Raw genomic sequence first — 22,972 nt, forward strand, 5'->3', positions numbered from 1 at the left:
CCATCAAACCCAGCAAGCACAGCCACACGCTGAAAGCGAACGGCAGCTCAAATATGTTGTTCGTAATCGATAGATTGGGAGCCTTGAAGACGTACTTCATATCCGCTGGGAAATTCGTTTTCAGGTAGTCTATTAGGAATAGGCGACTCTTGATCAGCAGCGCAATCGATCCGCCGACCTCCGCACGGTGGTTCATCAAATCGCTAACCATTCCCGTCCAGTTGCCGGTTTTCGGATCCAGATATCCTGTGTTGGTGGTCACTGTGTTTTCCGGAGTGGCATTCAGGTAGTACACGAGCAATGTGTGCAGGACTTGGTAGGACAGACGAGGAACAGTATCAACGTGTTTGTTTCTGTTTCAAAAAGTAGAAGTAAACGAAGTTACTAAAAGAAACATTTGAAAATCTTTTTGATAGAAAGTAATTAATAAGATTAGAATGTTGTAGTAATTTTACACCAAATTTATATTTTCTTCCCAGAAAAGACTGAAAACCAGATATATTTTAAGCAAGATTTCAGATTTAAGATAATTCGTATGTATTCAATTTGTTTTCGTATCGAAACTATTACCTATTCATCTATTGACGAAGCTCGAGAAGCGGTTCTGATTTGCAAACATCCAGAATTTATTTGATAATTTCACGAAAGATCATAAGGGTTCGTATGACTGATGAGGCTCAAGACGACTTGAATTTTTGAACCCGGAATTCCAGGTCCGGGCTTTATCACCGAAAGAATAATTTCATTTTTTCATATATAGAGACTTATGTCCAGTGGTTCGAATCAATAAAAACGTGAACAAAAATCAGTAGCTACCAAACCGTTCTTTTAAGGGCTGAGGACAGTACCGTAAAGTGGTAGTTTTTTTTTGCAATTTTTCCGTTTCAAATTAAATTTTCTTGGAAACGGTGCAGAATATAGAAAAACCCACCTAACAATGTCTTCGAAATTTAGTTTGGAATATTCTGTGAAATTTTCAGAATGATTCATTGAGTTTAGCGGTCGTGTTGTATTTTTTCTGACTGAAGAACTGCTGAAAATTGGAACGCTCTACCTCTACTTGTTCATCGAATATCTCGGCTTTGAAGGCTTGTATCTTAAATCTACCGTGACAAAGTCTAGATAATTTAGTTTAGATGCGATTAGTACATAAAAACTTATATGTTATCGCGATAAAAATAAAGTCTTGTATTTTTCTGTGAAACAAAGTCAGTTTCAATGCATCCGCCATTTTGTTTCGCTTTGGTTTCCTGATAGCATTCTAAAAAAGGAGAGAGAAATAAAATTGGCTCGACGAGGCTGCCAAACACACAGACATTCAATCTTTGTGAAAGTTGAATATTTTTTCATTGTTCATTGGAATCCATGTAATGTCCAACCCATACGATAGATTAATATGATAAAACTTCTCATCAAAATAATAAAATGTATGCTGGCAACCCGGTACAGTTTGCTCATATACGAGAGAGTACAAGAGAAATACAATGCGCAAAGGGAGTTAAGCGGTCGATTTAAAACTCAACACGTGACCCTCTGTCCTCAGACCTTAATGCATATAATTGCTTTCGAAAAATTATTTACAAATATATACCGCGTAATTTGATTCTATTCCTAATTGTTCATGGCCTACTTTGACAAAAAATATAACCATAACTTTTTATTCTGAAGAGATAGAATTTTTTTTCTACAAAGTTTTATAACTATTGAAAATAATTTACTTTGTCAAATATACCAAAAGTCTAGGTCGCACCGTTTCGGATATACAAAGCGTTTTCATGGCAACCTCACTAAAATCATGTTTTTATTCATAACTTGTTTCGAGTTATTTTTTTATGCATACTTTGTTTGGAATAATTGAAAAAAATAAAAAATCCCACATTCTTGTTGAATGTAGTGCATAGGTCTGTTCTTTCCTAGCAAAGTTATAAAACCTTGCACCGAAACGAAATATGCAACTTTATGCAGCTAATTTTTACAAAATTCGTAGGAAAAGATATGCCTAATACTATAAAAAAAATAAAACAAAAATAAAAAAACCAGTTCACTTTCATATCTCATCCAAGTCAGTCGATAAAATAAAACCGCTTACGTTCGGGACAGAAGAAACCAAGTACAGTATTGTGTAGTGAACAATAGAACGACCTCGAAAATGAGTGAACCAAACGAACAAAAGCTACCGCCGGTACGAAAGAATACAATTATTGTTGACTTCAGACAGTGCAAAATTCGACCTTCGATATGAGAATTTGAAAATTTGCTTAAGGAGCAAATGCATCTTGACATTAAACGTGTGCATTCACTTCAATGCAATGAGACAAATAATGTCGTTTACATCCAGTTTTATTAAGAGTTGGATGCAATTCAATTCGCAAAAGACAATAACAATGTGCACTATGTGGAACACGAGAACATTAGGTACAACATTTCAGTATATATGGATGATAGTGCTATAGAAGTGCGTGTGCATGATCTTCCCTCAAACGTCATCGATCCTTATATTCGTAAAACTATGTCCCAATACGGAGAGATTCTCTCTATCGAAAAAGAAAAGTGGAAGAACTTTTTCTCCGGTATTATAAATGGCGTATGTAACTTTCGGTCAGGATACAAGAATCCCGTCATTTGGAATGACGATTTGAATGTTTTGACACTCATCGCCCTATAACATCGGAACCGAAAGTCGGATCAGGATGATATTGCACAGTATATTTAAAGACAATGAGAGCTTTAATTTGAATGATTATTCGTGAAAATCGGCTTAACCGTTGCTGAGAAATCGAAATGAGTTCCGTTTTTAGAGATTTTCTTCACTATTATCGGTGCTTTTGGAAGCGAAACCGGGGACTAGTAGTCCCAAAGTAGTTTCATATATTCACTAACTAATAAGATCTGCCAAGCAGATGAATTTAGCCGTAAGTTTTATAAAATTGTGTATTTTGTTTCGCATCGCTTGTGAAAAATGTGCTTAAACCCCCTAGCAGTGAGATGATACCTTTTTTTTATCAATCCGCATGTGTTTTTTGCATGAATATTCTTCGGTGTTTCAGTTTTGACATTATTTTATTAACCGTCGTTTTAGGCGACAATTTAAGATTTTAATCACTCATTGAATTTGAATCTAAAAGTGGTACAATCGATTGAACATTCCATGATATGTCGAAGTAAGTTCCACTTTAGAGTTTAGGGTTATTTAAGGTACTTTCAGAGCCGGTATTCAGGAACTAGCATAACTGAAACCGATTGGTATGGCCATATGACGAATAAATTGCAATAGTTTCGAGTCCAACATTAAAGCTTTTCGGGATTGTCATCTTCTATATCGGTTTGAATTTTTAAAATTTATCATCCTACAATTCCAGAATCGGAAGTCAGAATTGGATAAAATTAATTAATTTTTTATGGGATTAGTTTATTTTAATTTGAATTTACGTTTCTGAAATTCGGCTTTTTTCAGAAAACGATTGAACTTTGAGAAACGATTCGATGCTGGAACAGGAATTCAAAAATCGGTATGGCCGAAGTCAGATAAATTCACTTAAGTAGCTGTATAGTTTACATTTGTTTCAAAATGTTCGAAAATCAGTGTAGACATCTTTGAGAAATCGTAGTACGAATTAAATTTTTGGGTGCCTTTTTAATCGAGAATTGAATACCACTGAAACTGAAATAAGTTTATTTGGTTTTCGACTATCTAAATCTGCTAACCCGATAAACCTAATTAATTTATGTGAAATAGACACTTTCATACTAATCCCCCTGTATATCCGAAACCGGAAGTTGGATCTAACTGAAAAGCAAGGTGTTTTATAGAATCTTAAAACTTTTCATTTGAATATTAGATGATTCTTAGATTTCATTTGATTCTTTGATCGGTTCAGCCAACTACGAGAAAAATGAGTTACACAATTTTAATTTCGTTTCACATATCATCCTGTAGTTCCGGAACCAGAGGTCGGAACCAAACATAAGTCAGGAACCTTGTTTGGGAGCATACGACGTTTCATATGAATATGATTTTGTAGAAAACGGTTGAGTCATCTTCGAAAAAAAGGTATTATTTGTCACACACGCATTTGCTGATCTCGACGAACTGATTCGAATGGTATATGAGTGTTATGTTCTTCCAGCATTTATTACTGTAAGTAGTTTAAATCAAAATAATTATGGAATCACTTTCAACTTGAAAATGCTGCCATTATCTAGTTTGCATGTCATATCCGAACGATTATGTTGCCAAAAACGAACTGTGCTAAAATTGGTCCGAGGCAAAATGTCATGAAAAAGTATGCTGTACACAGTCTTTCTGGTACTTAGAAACAATTGTATGCAACAGTTATATGGTTTGTTGAATAGTTATTGCCGTGCGAAACGTAAGTCTGAAAACATGTCAAGGTCAATTGTGACAGATACTGTTAAACATTTTTTAATATAAAACTTCGAATAACTCAAAAAGTAAACATCCGATCTCAATACCATTGAATAGAGTTCTGGGTGACGGGGAGATCTTTGAGTTGCGACTAGTTTGATCAAAATCGATCCTGCCATCTCTGAGATCTCGACCTCTTAGTTGAAAACACACATACAGACCCACACACACACACACACACAACACAATAAAAAAATGGAAAAATACTCATGAAATCGTAAATTTTCTCTAATCGCACTGTAATACCGGACGCGGAAGTTGTATCTGGATCAACTTTTTGGGTACTTTTTTAAGAATTTATTTGCCTTTTATTTGCTTCTTAGTTTGTGAAAATCGGTTAAGAAATTTCCGAGAAAATTAACCGCGCATTTTTTAATAAATTTTCAAATAAAATTCAAGAAAGTTGCATGTATGTATGTGTGTATGTGACAAAAAAATGTCACTCAATTTTCTCCGAGATGGCTGAACCGATTTTCACAAACTTAGATTCAAATAGAAGGCCTTGAGGTCTTATTCAAAGTTCCTGAGTTTCATTTGGATCCGACTTTAAGTTCCGGAATTACAGGGTGATATGCACCAAAAATAGGAAAAAATAGTAAAATAAGTCAAACACGTTTCTAAGAGATGGCGTGACCGATTTTCACAAACTTAGATTCAAATTAAAAGTCTTATAATTTGAATCTAAGTTTGTGAAAATCGGTCACGCCATCTCTTAGAAACGTGTTTGACTTATTTTACTATTTTTTCCTATTTTTGGTGCATATCACCCTGTAATTCCGGAACTTAAAGTCGGATCCAAATGAAACTCAGGAACTTTGAATAAGACCTCAAGGCCTTCTATTTGAATCTAAGTTTGTGAAAATCGGTTCAGCCATCTCGGAGAAAATTGAGTGACATTTTTTTGTCACATACACACATACATACATGCACACACACACACAGACATTTTGTGATCTCGACGAACTGAGTTGAATGGTATATGTCACTCGGCCCTCCAGGCCTCGGTTGAAAAGTCGGTTTTCACAGCGATTGCATAGCCTTTCTGTATGAGAAAGGCAAAAATCTAAGTGGAACTCGATGAAACTTTGTTTTAGGCGTTTTCAAAGCTAGTTTTAGTTATTAATTTTAGGCAACCCCCTTAAAACTAGTTTACTAATGATAACTTGTTTCGAGTTATTTTTTTATGAATACTTTGTTTGGAATAACTAGGAAAAATAAAAACCCTATAACTTTGTAGAAGGTAATGTTTAGGTTTATTATTCTGGAAAAGTTATACATCATTTTACCTTTTTTTACCTAGGAAACCTTGTGCCGAAGTGAAATATGCAACTTAATTCAGCAAACTTTTATAATACTTATAGGAAAACATATTCCTAATCCAATTTTATTCTCCAATGAGAATATCTTGAGTACTATTCGTGTGACTCATTTTTACTATGGCCATGTTGAAACCATATATGGTTAAGAAACGGAGGGCGTCACGCGTCTGCTGTTTCTATAACTCACTTTTGCAGTGAACGTCGTACGACCAACATCTCGTCTTAAATCAACATCTCGTCTTATCGTGTTGCTTCACGATAACTCAATTTATTTATGTGGGGAATAGGATGAATGAATAATGATAATTAAAAAACCCTTCTTAATCCACCTAGTGGTGTGATAATGCCTTTCTCTTCTCTCATAACAGTCTCATGAAAATGTATTTCATAATTTTATTAAATAATTTCGGATACTAATTTCGAAACTAATTGATTCAGATTGATTCGAGTAGTTCACAAAAGCATGCTTCAGTGTTTATGTCATTTTTCCAAATTAGTGCTTGACATTTGCGTTGCCTATTTGAAATCAGTGATGCTAATCTAAAAACCCTTCTTAGTCCACTTAGTGGAATTTTCATATATCTTTAAAAATCACCATAGGGGGGAGTACATGAAATTTTCGAAATCGAAAAAAAATTTTTGATGCCAAAAGGCTTAGAATTGCATGAAACGTCGAGATTTAGTGTCATCTCGAAAAAAAATTTTTTTGAAAAAATCGACTTTTTGGGACTTAGAAAAAATATGAAAATTTGTCTAAGTCCCAGAAAGTTGATTTTTTCAAAAAAATTTTTTTTTGAGATGACACTAAATTTCGATGTTTTATGCAGTTTTAAGAGTTTTGGCATCAAAAAAAATTTTCGATTTTGGAAATTTCATGTACTCCCCCCTATGGTGCTTTTTCAAGATCGATAATTGTCAAACCTTTACCACCGGGCAGCACCCCTTAAGCATGTCCGATTTAGGTCAAATTTTGCATGAAGGCTTTTTTCGAGGTGCTTAAACTTTTGAGCACTAGAACTTTACGAAAATAGAGTTGATCCCAAAATTTTGGCACCCTTATATATACAAGAGCGGTAAAAATCAACGTGTTTTGTCGGTTACGTCACTTATACCATCATATATCTGGAACCAAAAGTCACAACCATTTGATCTTAGAACTTGATCAACGGCCCGACAGTAGCTTTCAAACGAGTCCAAGTTTGTTAAAATCGGATCAGCCATCTCTGAGAAAATTGAGCGCGTTCAAATACAACGCTTTTTGTCGGTTACGTCACTTATACAATCATATCTCCGGAACCAAAAGTCACAGCCATTTGATCTTCGAACTTGATCAATGCCCCGATAGTAGCTTTCAAACGAGCCCAAGTTTGTTAAAATCGGTTGAGCCATCTCTGAGAAAATTGAGCGCGTTCAAATATCTTCGAAAAGTGCACACACATACACACACACATACACACACACACACATACACACACATACACACACACACACATACAGACATTTTCCGATCTCGTCGAGCTGAGTCGAATGGTATATAACACTATGGGTCTCCGAGGCTCCGTTCGAAAGTCGGTTTTTCCAGCAATTCTAATACCTTTCTATAGAGAAAGGCAAAAAGGCTTGAATGCTGTAAAGGTTGGATAGTTGTAATAATAAAATATATTTTATGAATTCTATACTACCAAAGTGATAGTTTATTCTGATGAAACTAGCACCACTGAAAATCAAAGTTGCGTAACTATGGAAACCGTTAAACAATTGCACTTCGTTGATATGGATACGAACATGTTAAGGATTTGTTGATACGATAAAAACGAGAATTCTTTGCATTCTGCGATCGAAGCTTACTCCTAACAGACGTGTCTTTTCTAGGTGCTTAGGTTCGGTTACGACAATTTACACATTTTAACATGGAATATCTTCGTGAAGTTTTATTTTTTTTACAATACTTTATCATATTTTGTTTAGAAAACATTTTTTAAATATGTGTTTAACTTCTGATAATTTTTCGGATTTTTCATAATTAGAACTAATTTTGAAAAGGCCTAAAAAATTGCATCGAGTTCCACTTAGATTTTTTCTAATATTGTTAATTGTCAAAAACTAAACCAAATAAAAATCGCCACAATTTGCTTAAGTTACGCGTGCAAGCATGAGCTTGTTTATGCGTGTTTACGCGAGTCCAGACCGGTAGTCGCTGGTTTCACTCTTCCTCGGAAGTCGGATAGAAATATCTTACATATATTTGCATACATACATTATTGTTCTACACTATATTAATTTGAAAGCTAGAAAGGAATTGTCACTGGAAGCAATTGATAATATGCTAGCACTCACAACAGAACAAGAAAATACAGAGCAAGAAATTAGCGACACCGAAAACTCGGACGGTAGTGTGACTGATACTGATTGATCGAATGCAATGCGACTAAGTGACATATTGTAATGATTCATTAGGTAACATTGATTACCTAATTGATTGATTAGTACTAGGTAAAGTTACTTATTTAAATGCTATCTAAAACTTTGTAGTAGATACTTAGGTAAAAGAGGTAGATTCTACATAGATAAATCCAAAAGAATTTATTTTTAAATAAAGCGAGTATATCTTAAAAAATATTTTTTTAACATTATTTATATCTTTAGCAAAAATACTTCGAATATTATAGATAGAAAAAAAATTTAATTCGAAATTGGTACTACCCCCATAACAAACATTAAGGTGCCACTTTCCAAAGAAGCGTTATATAATCTTGTAAAACATATTCGAAGATACTTTACTTCTTAAAAATCAGTTTTGGACCAATGTGTGACGTATGGAAAACGTTCCCCATCAGTAATTGCCTGATCCTAGCAATAAAACACCACTCGCGGATTATATTTTTCACCAACGATGCGCTACCCGTGCAGTTTTTACTACCATGACTAGCAGCATTAAACAATTTTCGAACTATTTTGTTTTGCAGTATTGCTTTTTAGAGCCGAAACAAAGATATTGTAACCGGTTCTGTCATAATTCGTTGACTGATAGCCGTATTATTTGCAAGATAACATGGCGACTCTACTTATGAGATGCCTATTGGTACAATAGCTCTATTTGTTCTCTGTGCTTGTATCTAAAACATATATTTAAGTTATCTTTTCACCAAATCAATTTTCAAATATCGCATCACGACAATTTGAAATGACGTAATAAAATGCCTAGTGTATCAGCTTCTTCAACCGCGGATGAAAAATGCGGGTGGGTAATGTCAGAGACATAACTGCGTGTCGTGAATACGAAAAAAAACTAGCACGCTTCCTTCACATTTCCGAATATCAGTTAGTTGATCGGTTGTGTGAATTGTGCAAGCTTTCCACTTTTTCACTACTAGAATTTGAAATGATGCACCTACACTAAAGTACAGATTAGTTACATTAAACAACTACTATTCCAAAGCAGTTTATTCTAAACTTGAAACAATTCCTTTTTAATTTGTTAATATAGGCTAGATACAACCAATTTGTAGTTTATTTAGTTGGAAACGTACACTTATGAACAATCTGTCTTTATTGAATTTAAAATTCATTTCTTCTTATCTAAATTGTTACTTTAAACACTATCGAATTTTCTGTACACGAATGCATACAAAATGTAAATTTAAACAAATTTCCTGCGCTACAATTTATAATTCTACCTTAATTTAATATCATGCAATGAAATTCGTACAAATTAAATTTATATCTATCGAACACCAAAGTACTGGTAGAAGTTAAATTTCTATTGTCATTCGATCATGCAGTTAAAATACATCAGTTTTATATCAGAATCTCGAGACGAACGGTTGTTCGATAATCCGTTCTCCGAAAAGCCTAATTACACACGTTTTTCTGTGCGAGAAAAAAATGTTCCCGGTTCGAAGAAAGTTTCACGGCTAGTCGCGTTTAGTGAATAACATATTGTTTTTTTGAAAACTATGAAGTTCCAAGATATTTGATTCCTCATGAAATTTCAGTGAGAGACAATTGCGATGGCCTGTTCTAAAATGTATCGACGATCTTGGTAATGCAATAGTAATTTTAATAATAATAATAATAATAATAATAATAATAATAATAATAATAATAATCATAATAATAATAACTATTATTATTTTTATTATTATTATGGTCATAATACTAATAACAACGGACAAATGGCCAAATTTCATTAAGAATTTTGAAATAATAAATTCAATCATTTACCGCGGATTCAAGCTAATCAAAAACTTTAACTCCGCTATCCGTAATATTATCACTAGCACTTGAAAAATCTGGCATGAGTTCCAAATATAGGAAAACCAACAATGATAATAACAATAATATCTTATGATTGTTAGTATTATTGTTATTAAAACTTTTCTGAAAAACAAATAACATAAAAAGTATGTTCAAGATAAGTAAACAAACCATTATAATCAATAACAATTTTAAAAAATATATGAGAGACATGATAGAAAAAATTAGCATAAACGCTCACTTCAAACACTTTTTAAACAAATGTAGATTTTTAGCGGTGTTAGGAGATTTTTTTCTTTCCCATCATTTAAATCTGTATTTTCAGAAGAAATAAAACATAGATTAATCTGTATATGTGACAACCCTGTTTCGCACGGTATATTTCGAAACGACACCCATACTAGTATAAAAATGTGTTCTACATCAACACCTTCATTTTTGCATTGCGAGAGAGCCTTGCCGTCGCAAATTAATGTGTTAGTGACGGCGCAAACTTTTAAACTTCCATTTTGATGAATCTGATACTTTTGGTAAGAAATAGAGAAAATTCAATAATTAAGGCACTAAAAGTGCCTTGAATTGTTACGAACAAACTGGATCTGCATTTAGAGCTGGTATGATTTTTGCTGTGTACACTGAAGACTTTAACTGGCAGGCTTCTGGTGTGGTTTCGCTGTATACCCGGCCCGATGTTACTCTCGTGTGTGTCTTACTTTTAGTTTATTTTGTTTATATTTTGGGAGCAGGGAAAAGCCCGATGGAGATGAAATTTGGCAATCTCTCTCTCCAGCAGGCATAAAACCTCCTCAACTTTCGTATCAACAGATTACAATGATCCAACAGACACAATAAGACTTAACACTAACAATAAAAACTAATAATTAAAACTAAACCTATAACCCTATATCTAGTTGATGACACCAAGCACTACAGGGCAGCTATAGTGTTCTTGCTTCAACTTGCGGAGAAAAAGGGATAGGTAAATGGAGGATGAAGGTTGATGGGGGGGGTGGAAAGTAAGCGTGGTCGAACAACGGGGTTATAATTGGCAAGTAGATCTGTACGGCCAGTAAGCCGAAACTTGTTTCGTTCGAGACGTCAGTTTAGACGTTACACTTCTTGTGTACAAAAAAAATGTCTTGCAAATAACATTAACTTTACGTCTGCTCAGCGGATTATGTTGATCCGGGGGTTTGCGTCAGCAGTTCAACATAATCTGCTGACGCACTGATGAGTCGAAGACGAAACGTAAACTTAAGTAAGTAGATCTAATTAGTAATCGAAAAGATGGTGAAAGACGGAGAAAAGAAGAAAGTGCGAGCGGGTTAGTATTTGCAAGCGAATCTGATTAGTTTCCAATAGAAATAAAGAAGACGAAGGAAATGAGAAGGGAAGCGAAAGGGTTAGTATCATCGAGCGAATCTGATTAGTTTCCAACGGTGATGGGAGAAATTTTTGTATTTTTGTTCAACCATCACTAGGTTCAACAAAAATACAAACGGTTACAGACAAATCCTGATCCAAAGTTGATCTGACAAGTGGCAATGAAACAATCGCGGTTCAAATTGAACTGCCGAGTTTTGCAAAGAGCAGTTCAATTGGAACTGCTATGCACTGATGAGTCAAAGACGAAACGTAAACATATCAAAATCAGTTATGTGCCCTAGAACAAAATTTGGCTAACCCCTGAATGAATGAAACAATCGTTTGATCATATTTCGGGATAGATGAAAGTCGAAAACATTGGAACAGCTATCGAATGTCCTGCACATACTGGAAAATGGTTCATTGTAACCATAATTTGTTCGTGAAGATTAATCAATTGCAGAAGTTCGGGACAATCGATACGTGATTGTAATAAATCAGCAACAAAAACGGCTTTGGAGACATTCCTACGAACAGATAGCAGATCCAGGTCAATAAGCTTACAACGATCTTTGTAGCTAGGAAGATTAGTGGGATCCCTCCAAGGTAAATTTCGCAGAGCGAATCTAACATATCGATTTGGTAGTGAGGTGCCCAGACAACAGCTGCATATTCTAGCGTCGAACGGATAAGAGCACAATATATGTAATGCCTTAAGACAGTATACATTAGTAAAGCTCTTGGTAACACGAAAGACTAAACCCAAGAGCTTGGAGGCCTTCGAAATCACATAATCGATGTGACTTTTGAAGTCCAGCTTGGAATCAAAAATGATACCCAAATCTTTCACGGAAGATTCACATTTCAGTATATTGTTCGAGATGCTATAGTCATAGGTAATCAGCGAAAGTTTACGAGTAAACGACAAAACGGAACACTTCGAGGCATTCAAAACTATTCTATTATCCTGACACCAGTTTGTGAATAAGTCTAACTGTAACTGCAAATATATAGTGTCTTCTTGACATTTAACTAAATAAAATAATAAAATGACAACATTTGTTCAGAAAACGATGGAAAAAGTGAAATCTACATCTTTTATATCGATGGAGCAGCAGATATTTTGTTCTCTTCCTTAGAACGCGTTCTGATTGGCAGGTACTGAAATGGGTCAAATCAGACAGGTTTTTCATTAGTGTACTATTGAAACACTTCAATGTTTACTTAAGTTTACGTTTCGTATTCGACTCATCAGTGCGTCAGCAGATTATGTTGAACTGCTGACGCAAACCCCCGGATCAACATAATCCGCTGAGCAGACGTAAAGTTAATGCTATTTGCAAGACACTTTTTTTGTACACAAGAAGTGTAACGTCTAAACTGACGTCTCGAACGAAACAAGTTTCGGCTTACTGGCCGTACAGATTGTGGTAATTTAAAGGGGAAAAAGTTTGCTTTTACCCCCAAATTTATGCTAGGTGCACATAACCATTTTTACTTAAGTTTACGTTTCGTCTTCGATTCATCGAGACATTCGTTCGAGACGTCAGTTTAGACGTTACACTTCTTGTGTACAAAAAAGTGCCTTGCAAATAGCATTAGCTTTACCTCTGCTCAGCGGATTATGTTGATCCGGGGGTTTGCGTCAGCAGTTCAACATAATCTGCGGACGCACTGATGAGTCGAAGACGAAACGTAAACTTAAGTAAAAATGGTTATGTGCACCTAGCATAAATTTGAGGGTTAAAGCAAACCTTTTCCCCTTCAAATTACCACTTCAATGTTGTTGCAATACACGTTCAAGTTAAACAATTTTTCATCTATTGGTAGCTAGATAATAAAAATCCTTCTACAGATCACTAAGCTATGAGCTTTCAAAATACGATAAAGGCAAACACGCGTCATGTGTTTTCCTCTTCGATACTCGTTGATACCAAACATTTCAGAAAAGTTTAGTTTTGAATTATTTGAGATAATGTCAGACAACTGAAAATATTATCATAAAATTGTGATCATCTTTCCGACGGCATGTAGCAAAAATTATGCGTTAATTCATTAGATGCAACAAGAGATATTCACTATCAAAAACTTATCCGTCGTTCTCATGACAAAAGTGTAATCCGCTTAGCGTGTTTTCTATTGAACCTTATTGCGAATCAAAAAGTATATGATGATATTTTTATAACCCTGAAGCTCACAAACGATTCTACTGTTGAAGTCGAATAATTAGCTTACGCTGATGATTTCACTTACTCAGTGTCGATAAAGTGATTCAATGAGTAATTTTTGTAGTACACAGACGAAATCCTGATTGGAATATTCTCCAAATTTCTTCGTCTGACGACAACAGCGTTTTCCTTCCTCAAATCCCGGATTGTTCCATTCCTCCAGATTCCAATCACGCTTGTAATCAAATCCGTTCTCATTGATTTCCGATACACTGGAAAGATGGTCACAATAACACCGACAAAAATCATAAAATTTCACTATTACCATCTTTCACAAGGATGTCACCCGAATGATAATTGAGAAAATAATACATCTCACATCTCCCGGTCACGGGTAGGTCCGCCAGCGTTCGAAGCACGACATTCTCCTGGGCTTCCACCGGATCTGGATCAGGGCCATAGGTTTGATTACCGTTTAGGATAACCCAACGAATTTTGTCGTATATTCTATAACCAGCGGCAGCCAGAAAGTTTCCCGTTTCGGGGCATGCTGCATCGACAATGGACAGATGCTGGTGGGGCTCCAACGTATCCAGAATTGGCAGATTCTCAACTGATGTCGATTTGAGCTGAAGTAAAAATGATCGCGACCCGTCCGGTTTGAGAAGCTTCCGAATAAATTGAAACGATTTTTCTGCAACGAAAAGAACGCATATTTCAGTATTGTTAATATTCTATTTTTAACGATTACCTTCATTCCAGCATACAAACACCGCTAACTTGAGTGGAACTTTTAGAAACAAAATCAGATCTGAAATCAATGTTGCCGAATCCGGCGTCGATACACAGCTTGAATACAGTGGAAACGTTAACAGAATGAAAAACCACCAAATTGGTTCCATGTTTCTACGAATTATGGTTTGCTACCTGTCTCTCAATCGGCTCTTAAACACAATTCGAATCGTTTCTATTATTCATAAGTTCATATATAATTAAACGGTTGCATCATTGGTAAATTTATGCTTGTGCGATGCAATTGAGCGATTTGTTTGAGTAAACACGGTGTCACTTAACTCGAACTGTTCGTTAAACTAATAAACTGTTATCAATTTGATTTGATAGGAAATGATGCCTCAATTGGTTAGTCACACATATCATCATAAGCCTAAATTGATGGTTTTCCAACAGAACGATAAACTAGTACTAAGTCGCCCTTGATAACAGCTCGTTTTCAATCAGAGGTCTTTTGCAATAGCTTTTTGTTCAGGAAGCAGTATTTTCTAAGAGGTAGAGTTATTGTACCAATTGTCATCTCATTAGTAGGGTCGCCATATTATGTTACGGATTACTCGACTCTCAGTTAACAAGTTATGATAAAACAGAATACAATATCTTTGATTCTGCTCTTAGAAGCAATAAGGCAGCAAAAATATTTGAACGATTATGCAATACCACTTTTTTTAACCTGTTATTGTTTTACCCGTAGAGTCAATAGATCGGTAGTCTTAGTATATTATATGAATAACTGAGCTGAGGTGAATACGGGTCCTATTACCCTTATCGTAATTTGTTGTGTACAATCAAATCCAATGTGGCATTTACAATTCAAACACTCAGCAAGGTTATCTGCAATTATAGACTACTTGAATTCATCCCACAGGTAAACGAAACTAATGTTTAGACTTCAAAACGGAAGCTCAAAATTGTATGTGTGATGCAGCCGAACGAAATACATGATTGGATCACCGAAGAATGGTGTTCTTTGAGTGTCGTTTCTGTATAAAGGCTATAGCCGGCTGCGCATGTGAAATCTGCCTCCGAAAAAAAAGCATTAATGATAAAGCAATGACTTTCAAGCCTTTTTCAGCCATATTGACGGAGCTGGAGTGGTTCTATCGATTTTATTTTGTTTGATTTTTTAAACAACCGCCGAAAAGTTTGAAAACACAATCTAGTTTTTAAAAAAATGGTAATAGTTTTGTTTTAAGTTTTAGATTTGTTGAAATTGTATTTGTGGCATCAAAAATACTTATTAATTTGGAAACAATTTTTTTTCACACTTCCTATTTTAGCACCAAAATAATAAAATAAATCAAAAATAAAGTGCTTCGGTTTCATATACCTTCAAAATATTTTTTTTTCTGGACAAAATAACAATCAACCATGCGTCTCCTGTACAGTTCTATTTAAAGGAGACGCATGACGCATAACTACTGGATCTAAACAACATACGTTTTCTTCAACATTCAGCTACAATAACAAATATGTATTAGTTTCTGTAAAAAGTCGCGATGAAGTGACCAACCGAAAATCCCAAATTTCAGAGACGGTCGGGTTATACCGGACTATAAAGTTTCACTCAAAATGAAGAACGGGCCAAATCCTAAGATAACTTAATGAGGGCAAATGAGGGATTATCTGTTGGTTTCAATCTTGCGTGAGACATAAAAAAGTGTAGGTTTAATCTCAAAACTGCAGTACCAAATAATTGATGTTGAAACTGACTTTAGAGTCTTTATTGAAGACTATTTGATTGTTTCACTATACATAATGAACGTTTTGATTGAATTTTTAAAAAAATCTAGTTTTTAAAGAGTGATGAGAGGTAGAAAAGAAGTAAAGATATCAATCTTAAGGTATGTTTCATGAATCTGTTGAGAATTTCAAGTCGATAATTATATGTCCGATTGAGCCCACCTCTTTTTAATCGGTTTAGCCCCGCACAGGCAATTCGTTTTCGAAACGAAGTAATAATTTTATTTTGTTTAACCCTTTATTGAAAGCACTCAATAATTACTTGTTCAGCCCGTTTACCCAAAAAAATTCCAAAATAAAATTTCAGTAAAAAACATTAGATATTCTTTTATTTTCACTTAATAAACGGAAAATACAACATACATTTGCCTGGGAGATACACCTATGCAATTGCTTTGATGCTTAGTAGCTAATAGTCAACAAGTTTTTCTTTGGGAACTCCGTTCTGAGGTTCATGAATCAATCTTTATTCATGAAGTACAATTGTAGTTCAACAAAACGGGCGTTAGCGCTATCATCATTCATTTGTCTTTATTTTAAATCAATGATGACCTTAAAATGATTTCAGGATTCGGCGAAATGACCCTTTCAGCGAAATGGCTTTCAGCGAAATGCCATTCGGCGAAATAACCCTTTCGGTGAAATGGTTTTCGGCGAAATGACCCTGATCCGTTTTTTTCTTTGGTCCGTTGTTTTTAGTTATACAAAGTTGTAAGTCAAAAATTGCATTTTTTTGACAATATCCGTCACAATTGATCTTGAAAACAAAAGTATGCTATTCTAATACTGTAACAACGTTGCCATATATATTCAAGACAAATGTTTCCGAATCGAGTGATTGATAAGTTATGGCTATCCATTAGAGATGGTCGGGTCTCGGGTATTTTACCCGAAACCCGACCCGTACCCGACGGGTTTTTTGTCGGGTACGGGTAAATATTTTTATTTTCAGTCGGGTACGGGTAAAAAATTTTACTGCTCACTCGAATACGTGTCGGGTGCAGGTAAAAAAATTTACTGCTCACTCGGGTACGGGTCGGGTACGGGTAATTTTTTTTTTCTGATCGATTACCCGACCATTTATACTTCACATAAATATGTTTACACGTTGACGAGAATTTTTTATTGCAAAACAGCTCTTCCGAAAAATAAACAATTTGATTGACATTCGCGCCTAGGACCAGGCTTGACAACTGGCATTTTTTTCCAGAAAATACATTTCTTCATTTAAAAAAACGATCAATCATAGTTACGTGAAAAGTAATGTGAATATTTTCCACCCTACTTTTTTATAACATATTTAATAAGACACACTGCACTGAAATGAAAATCTTATTTATAATCATTAGATTTGTCATATGAAACATATGCAGAATATAATTTAAAGAAGTTATATGCAAACTTATAATCTTTATTTAAAGTGTATAATATGTATAACTTATAATGAAAGTTATAAGAATATCCCATATAATGTATATAAAAATCCGATGAAACCTAACTCGTTACATAATTTATATTCATTGGATATATCTTATGAATCAATGGAAATGCTAATAGTGAAAAATCATTAGAATATCATAACATGTGAAAATGAGAATTTAGCTCAGTGTGCCTTAGCTCTAAGATGTTGCGGTCAGACCTTACTTTTCACGTAGGTTTTAATGGACTTCCATTTTAAAGCTGTTTCATGCACAATCCAGTAAAAATTATTTGATTCATATATAAAATGTAGATATGAGTACTACATATCACATTCACCAGAAAACTATTATTTTAAATATTGGTTGGAGATTTTCAAACTTTTCATATAAATCATTAGGATTCTAACCATAAAAATATAAACATTAATTTCAGAAAATCTGACATCTGAAATGACACCGATTGATGGTACAGCAGATTGGGCTATATTGCCAGATAATTTTCGTTTCTTTTCACTGGAATACAAGTGAAAATCTCGATGCGTGACAACGTGGAGTCGCAAAGTACGGGTGAAAATCTTTTCTCGCGAAATACTCAAATTTTCACCGTGTTCACTTGTTGAGGGTTTCACCGGAGGTGGCACAGAAGTTCAATGGCTGTAAAAAATGGTTTGTGGGTTTGTGAGGCTTACAAAACGGGCCTATTTGACAGATTAATTTAAATCAAAATCATAATTCATTTTGCTTTGTAGTAAAAAATTGTAACACATTATTTGATGTTTGGTCAATTCACGTAAACGAACTGATGATACTCTATTCGTTTCAGGGGATGTTCGCATAACATTCATTTTCGTCACGTATAATATTCAATTTGACATTTGGAACCATTTTACGTGAATTTTCAAGTGATTGGAATGTGAATTTTTTTTGTGTGTCAAAATAATGAGCACGCTTACTTGTGGTTCTAAAGAATTGGATCAAAATTCGCACTGTTTCGTAAAAACCATTCCTACCCAAAATTGAATACAACGAGTATTACGACATTTTGGGTAAATATGCTTCTCGAAAATTTGAGTAGATATTACTCGCTTTTGTTGACATTTGTAAATAAGGATAAAGTACCAAAGACATTGGAAATCTATTCATGCTTCACAGTGTATTTATATGTTTAAATGTAAACAAGCATTTTAATGTATTTTACTTACCAACTAGAGCCTGATACGGCTTGCTATCTAAAACACTTTATTTTTTTTCATCCTGAATTTTGGTAAAATTTTTACTACTCATTCGGGTCGGGTACGGGTACGGGTAATTTTTAATCGGGTACGGGTAATTTTTTTTACTTTTTCTCGGGTACGGGTCGGGTACGGGTATTTTTTTAAATTTTTGTTCGGGTACGGGTAAATTTTTTTGCTGATCACTTGGGTACGGGTCGGGTTCGGGTACAAGAATTTCTATACTCGACCATCTCTACGTTTCACATATCATCCTGTGGTTCTGTAATCAGAAGTAGGATTCAAACGTAATTCAGTAACCTTGTTTGGGAGTATACTACTTTTCATATGAATCTGACTTTGTAGAAAACGGTTGAACCATCTCCGAGAAAATTGAGTGAAATTATTTGTCACACACGCATTTTCTGATCTCGACGAACTGATTCGAATGGTATATGAGTGTTGTGTTCTTTCAGCATTTATTACTGTAAGTAGTTTAAATCAAAATAATTATGGAATTACTTTCAACTTGAAAATGCTGCCATCATCTAGTTTACATGTCATGTTCGAACGATTATGTTGCTAAAAAATGAACCGTGCTAAAATCGGTCCGAGCCAAAGTGTCATGAAAAAAGATACGTTTTCACGTTTACTTTAAGAGTTTTTAAAAAATTATTTCGACACAAAAATTCAACTGTCTTGTTCTGCGGTTCTAGCTGAACTAGCTTTATTTCATTTTAATTGTGTTACAGAGGCCTAGCCATTCAACTTAATCTCTACTCAGCAGTTTCCATGTCTCCAATGGTTCTTCTATCGACGGTTCCCACGACGATCCAAGGTTGGTGCCATGCGTTTTCGGTTACTTAGATTGAGTTTCCAGACGCGACAGCGCTTATTCAAACTGTTGGGTTTGCTGCTCTATCTTCGCTAGTCGGTTGGTAACTTACACATTCTTTTTGGTACTTACAAACAATTGTATGTAACAGTATAAAAAATCGTGTTTCATTTGGCTCCGAAGCAGCGCTTTATCATCAAACGCGTAAAACTCCTACTACTGGAATAAGGCGAAAAGTCGTTTACACAAAAATATCGATATCTCCGTTAAAACTTGACGGATTTTGACAATCTATGGCTTGTTGGATAGCTATTACCGTGCGGAATCTGAATCTGAAGGGGAAGGGGTGAAGGGAAGACCTTTCATTTGCGACTAGTTTGAATCAAATCGGTCGAGCCATCTATGAGATCTCGATCTCTTTGTTGACAACACACATACAGACACACACACACATACACACACGGACATTTGCTCAGTTCGTCGAGCTGAATCGATTGGTATATGACACTCGGCGCCTCGGAAATTTTTCGAAAGTTTGAGCGAATTCTATACCTATTTTTTATATTTATAAAAAAAGTAAAAAGTCGTGTTCCCTTTGTTAGTCCTGGGACTTTCCAACCCATATGTTAGTTGTTTTAAACCGAGAAATCATAGATTGAACTCCTAATCTGATAACTGTTTTTTGGGTGTTTCAACAAATTATTGGCAGAAACAAACTAGATTTTTTTGTTGTCACTGTATCAATTAAAAATTGAGTTTTCCCAAAAATGTGTTGTTTTTTTTTTGGAATATTAATTTATAACTTAAATTTAGGATGGACTAGATGGCCGCAAATAATTTGTTTTCGATTTTTCCATTTCAAATGAGCTTATGAATAAATTTGAACAATGCATTTTTATTGTCATCGTAATCGGTCTTGTCCCCTACACAATCCTTAGATTTTTGCTTCCGTGCTTTCTGTTTCATATCGTTACAATTCTACAAGTGAAGCATTGAAAGTATGCAAGATTCACACAATCATTCAACTGATATGTGTATGATTATCGATATTCGGAGCCGTGAAAAAAGCATGTTTAGTTTTAGTATTCACAGTCTGTTACATAAAGGTCTCCCGGTCCCATACGGAATTTCTGAATTTCATCTGGATCCGACTTCCGGTTCCGGATTTATAGGGTAAAGTGTGTTCAATATTGTACACCGTCACTTAAAATATTTTCGGATGCAACAAACATTTAAATCGTAATTTAGAGTGCGTACTAGTAGAGTCTCTACAATCTCTTGGTTTCTTTCAAAAATCGAAGATAAAAATTTTGAATAGAATACCACAATATTATATGTACATGAGAAAGGCATCATTACATCACTAGGTGGATTAAAACAGGTTTTTTGGCAGTATCTGTCACACTTGACCTTGAAAACAGAATATGTTTCTATACTTAGATTTCGCACGGTAATTGCTATGCAACAACCCATAGATTGGTAAAATCCGTCCATTTTTAACGGAGATATCGATATTTTTGTGTAAACGATTCTTCGCCTTATTCCAGTAGTAGAAGTTTTACGCTTTTGATGACAAAGCAATGCTTGGGAGCAACGTGAAACACGTTTTTTTATACTGTTACATACAATTTTTCCCAAGTACCAAAAAGACTGTGTACAGTATCATTTTTCATGACAATTTGCCTCGGACCGATTTTAGCACGGTTCGTTTTTGGCAACATAATCGTACGAATATGGCATATGTAAATCAGATGATATCAGCATTTTCGAGTTGAAAGTAATTCCATAATTAAATTGATTTAAACATCATCAATAAATGCAGGAAGAACATAACTTCCATATTCCCTGATCCCCACGGTAGCGATCATCTACCTATCGTGATTTCAATCGCCTACGGATTAAGACCATCGGAGACAATCAATGTTTCGTATGACCTCACACGAAACATTGATTGGAAAGGCTACACAAATTCGATATCTGAGAAACTAGAAACAACACAAGGACTTCCTCCGGAGGAAGAGTACACGTTTTTGGCTGGCTTGATTCTCGACACCGCGACTCAAGCTCAGACGAAACCTGTACCCGGCGCGAAAACTAACATCCGTCCCCCCAACCCGTGGTGGGACAAAGAATGCTCAGAATTAAACGCGAAGAGGGCTTCATCTTTTATCGAATTTAGGAAAAACGGAACACCTGATATTTTTAGAAACTACGCGGCATTAGACGCTAAAATGAAAAGCTTGATTAAAGCGAAGAAAAGCGGTTATTGGCGTCGATTCGTAGACGGATTATCGAGAGAAACATCAATGAGCACTCTTTGGAACACAGCCCGACGGATGCGCAACAAAAACACCACAAACGAAAGCGAGGAATATTCTAACCGCTGGATATTCGAGTTCGCTAAAAAAGTATGTCCTGACTCTGTCCCGGAACAGACGATCATGCGCGTCGCCTCATCTAACAGAAACGAAACACCTTTTTCGATGCTCGAGTTCTCACTTGCGCTTTTATCGTGTAACAATAAAGCTCCAGGGTTAGACAAAATCAAATTCAACTTGTTGAAAAATTTGCCTGACTCTGCCAAAAGGCGCTTATTAAATTTATTTAATAGGCTTCTTGAGGATAATATTGTCCCACATGACTGGAGACAAGTAAGAGTTATTGCCATTCAAAAACCAGGGAAACCAGCCTCCGATCACAATTCGTATCGGCCGATTGCTATGCTTTCCTGTATCCGGGAATTGTTCGAAAAAATGATTCTGTTTCGTCTAGACAATTTGGTCGAGACTAATGGCTTACTTTCAGATACACAATTCGGCTTCCGCAGGGGCAAAGGAACGAACGGTTGTCTTGCGTTGCTCTCAACCGAAATTCAAATGGCATTTGCTCGTAAAGAACAAATGGCGTCAGTTTTTCTAGACATCAAGGGGGCTTTTGATTCAGTTTCCATAAACATGCTGTGTGAGAAGTTGCATCAGCATGGTCTTTCACCAATTTCGAATAACTTTTTGTATAATCTGTTGTCCGAGAAATACATGTATTTCGCGCATGGTGAAATGTCGACAATACGATTCAGCTACATGGGTCTTCCTCAGGGCTCATGCTTAAGCCCCCTTTTATACAACTTTTACGTAAACAACATTGATGAATGTATCAACACATCTTGCACGCTAAGACAACTAGCCGACGACAGCGTTGTGTCTATTATAGGAAAAGCTGCCGATCTCCAAGGACCACTGCAAAATACCCTCGACAACTTGTCGACATGGGCTCTTCAAATGGGTATCGAGTTCTCTACGGAGAAAACTGAGCTGGTTGTATTTTCAAGGAAGCGAGAACCAGCACAATTACAGCTTCAACTAGGGGGTGAAACCATAGCTCAGGTCTTCACATTCAAATATCTCGGGGTCTGGTTCGACTCCAAAGGCACCTGGG

The 22,972-nt window shown here is 35.4% G+C and overlaps 1 protein-coding gene across 1 annotated transcript; it reads right to left on the reverse strand.

Moving 5' to 3' along the window:
• Window positions 1-3: 3 nt before the first annotated feature.
• Window positions 4-14,437, reverse strand: LOC131429169 (uncharacterized). Its single transcript, XM_058593216.1, has 5 exons — window positions 14,287-14,437; window positions 13,915-14,229; window positions 13,621-13,807; window positions 96-353; window positions 4-46 (listed from the first exon to the last, which is right to left on the reverse strand). Exons 1-5 carry the CDS (start codon window positions 14,435-14,437, stop codon window positions 4-6), a joined length of 954 nt encoding a protein of 317 aa, XP_058449199.1.
• Between the last annotated feature and the right edge of the window lie 8,535 nt (window positions 14,438-22,972).

Source organism: Malaya genurostris, chromosome 2 (assembly GCF_030247185.1).
Source record: "Malaya genurostris strain Urasoe2022 chromosome 2, Malgen_1.1, whole genome shotgun sequence".
In the NCBI taxonomy this organism is placed as follows: Eukaryota; Metazoa; Arthropoda; class Insecta; order Diptera; family Culicidae; genus Malaya; species Malaya genurostris.

What these genes read in the sequence shown, in the direction of transcription:
- LOC131429169 (XM_058593216.1), bottom strand. Translation starts at nt 14,437, where the DNA reads ATGGAACCAATTTGGTGGTTTTTCATTCTGTTAACGTTTCCACTGTAT. An exon ending in GTTTGTATGCTGGAATGAAG is followed by an intron (nt 14,230 to 14,286) that starts GTAATCGTTAAA and finishes TTTTCGTTGCAG; the next exon opens with AAAAATCGTTTCAATTTATT. An exon ending in AATCACTTTATCGACACTGA is followed by an intron (nt 354 to 13,620) that starts GTAAGTGAAATC and finishes TTTTTGAAACAG; the next exon opens with AAACAAACACGTTGATACTG.